The sequence below is a fragment of the Zingiber officinale genome, chromosome 9A (assembly GCF_018446385.1).
Source record: "Zingiber officinale cultivar Zhangliang chromosome 9A, Zo_v1.1, whole genome shotgun sequence".
Classification (NCBI taxonomy): Eukaryota; Viridiplantae; Streptophyta; class Magnoliopsida; order Zingiberales; family Zingiberaceae; genus Zingiber; species Zingiber officinale.
Genome location: NC_056002.1, coordinates 26,572,390 through 26,574,977, shown reverse-complemented (window position 1 = coordinate 26,574,977; position 2,588 = coordinate 26,572,390). Strand labels below are relative to the sequence as shown.

Below are 2,588 nucleotides of genomic sequence, written 5' to 3'. Positions count from 1 at the left end.
CTTCGATGTATCATATTCCTTTCAATTATATAAATGTCAATGATTGATTGTGTTTCCTCGTAGACTTTTATTTTTGAAGCATCTCTAACCATCTACAATCTTTTAAAAAGAAGTTGGAGATTCATTTTTAGAGCTTGATCAGTGACATGAGTATGGATTTGACTTAGAGGTGTTCCTAAGTTATACTTTTTATCAATAGATTAAGTCTGAATTAATGTGACTTGTGAGTTAAGGGAGTTGCCTAGCTCATGCTAGTCAACTAGAAAATTGTTTCAATCAATTAATAATATTAGAGTTTTGGGAAATAAATATTTTTTTGTTTGAGAGGGTGGAAATGACTTGATTAGTTCTAAAATATAACTATTGGTTCGGACATTAAAATTTTAAATAAGGCAAAAAATCATCATAATCATCATCAAACTAACCTTAATTTATCGACAAATATGACTCACCTTATCATGTCATGAGCATGAAATATGACTAGCATTCTAGCAACCAATTCACTAACACCAGTTAAAGGGACATAATTAATTAGAAGGCAACCTTGCTTAGGACTAGAGTGGAGACCTTTGGAAGAAGAAGAAGTATATAAAGCTGCATGTATACTAAACATAGAGATGAACCTTCAAGATAACAAAGAACAACATGAGAAGCAGGCCAAAGATGAGAGCATGAGCCAGAACGGAGACCAAGCTGGTCTTCATGTTCAAGAAGTCGACCGGCCACCGCTTCCCCGGCAGCTGCAGCACCACCCCAGGGCTCAGGAAGGCAAACAGAGCTGTGGCTATGATAGACGGAGCCCAGTCCCTCATCCTGATGGCTGAACCAGAGGACCAACGACAGGGTTGCTTGGCACCTTATACCTCTCCTCCTCTTGCTTAATTAAATTCCCCTAATTACGGGCTTTTAGCTAATGAAGGAAGTGAGAAAGATGCTGATAAGGAAAAGACACCTCGGAATCAGATGCCAAGACACTGATTTTCTGTAAAGAACGTGAAAAAGTTTGTGGAACGTGCATCCCTTTTCCATTTTTTTTATAAGCAGTGCGTGGTTGATGGAGATAACCTAGGATTTGCTATGAAGACCAGCACCGGAAGAAGTGGCTTTAAGTTGAGGATATATCTTTAGAGTGATAAATTAAATGAACCGATTTGGTATTTTAGCTTCATAGAGCTTGTTTATATTTGTGACTGTTGGTCCTAGGACGGATTGATGAAACGTTGGGATGAATATATTATCTTTTATCACTTTATTATATTTGTAACAAATATGCTTGAATAATTTATTTAATTAAATGAACAAATTTGAGTGCATCTTGTTCAGTTAGTTAATATTTATGAAAGATATTATGAATTGTCCATAAACAATGTCTACGGATAAAGTTTATGAATTTATTATCAATAAAATTTTTAATCAATATGATAAATAAATCAAACTCACTCTCACTGACCAACCAAAAAAAACTTAAAAATATAAAAAAAATTAAATAAACAATCTTAAACGAGAACTTTGTTGCGCAAAGTGGGGAGGCAACATCTCTCAATCTCACAATTTGATGCCATGCTTATTTTACAAAAACTATCGAACCTTTATTATAATTCTCTCTACACAAGAATCACATTCAATGATTCTTATAATACAATAAGTTTACAATGATTCCTATAAATAATTTCTAAATCCCAGACTCAGTAAAATCATAACAAAATTCTATTATGAAAATCCATAATAGAATACTGTTATAAAAAACTGTAATAAAATTCTGTTATGAAAAATCATAATAGAATTTTGTTATAAAAATCGTAATAGAATTATGTTACAAAAAAACCTTAATAGATCTTTTTTTCCAAGACATCTCTCGCTTTGACCTTTATTTAGATATGAGTCACTCGTCAACAATCTTCATCTTGACAAATATTCACCCCTTCAAAGAACATGAGTATCTGAGCAAAACTCTACCCCGATCTCTATGTTTGGGCTTTCTTCCTCTAGCATCTAGAGATATAGATCAAGTTCAAACAATGTTTGAATTTCTTTGTGGTTACTTGCTTTGTCAACATGTCTGTAGTGCGAATCTTCTCAAGTTGAATTTCCCTGGAAGCAATCAGTTCTCTGATCTTGTGAAACCTCACATCAATGTGCTTGGTTTTTGCATAATACACATGATTCTTCGCCAAATAGATAGCACTCTAACTATTGCATAACAACTACTCGTACTAGCTTTGCCCGAGCTACTGCTAGGCACCTGGACTGTTCGGGCACCCGGGGCTGGTCTAGGACCTCGAACCAGAAAAGTTATCTCAAAGTTGAGTTGGAGTGCGACAATTGGACGGACCCACGTCAACGGTACAGGCACCTGGAGGGGTTCCAGGCATCTGGAATGGGCCTATATAAGGGCATTTGACCAGCAGCTTTAGGACATCAATTGCTACAACTTTTGTACTCACGCGTTGCTCCAAAAAGGTATTCGAGATACCTAAAAGCTGCACCGACAACCTGCGCTCAAGTTTTTAAAGTTGTATTATCGGTATAATTTAATTCCAGTAATTTTACTTAAATTCTATAATTGCTTCGTGATTATAGTGATTGCC

General features: G+C 35.4%; 1 protein-coding gene across 1 annotated transcript; it reads right to left on the bottom strand.

Moving 5' to 3' along the window:
• Nucleotides 1–459: 459 nt before the first annotated feature.
• LOC122021306 lies at nt 460–897 on the bottom strand. Its single transcript, XM_042579411.1, has one exon. The coding sequence runs from the start codon at nt 810–812 to the stop codon at nt 606–608; it is 207 nt and encodes a 68-aa protein (XP_042435345.1). The 5' UTR covers nt 813–897; the 3' UTR covers nt 460–605.
• Between the last annotated feature and the right edge of the window lie 1,691 nt (nt 898–2,588).

Coding starts and splice junctions, on each gene's coding strand:
- LOC122021306 (XM_042579411.1), bottom strand. CDS start 812: ATGAGGGACTGGGCTCCGTCTATCATAGCCACAGCTCTGTTTGCCTTC.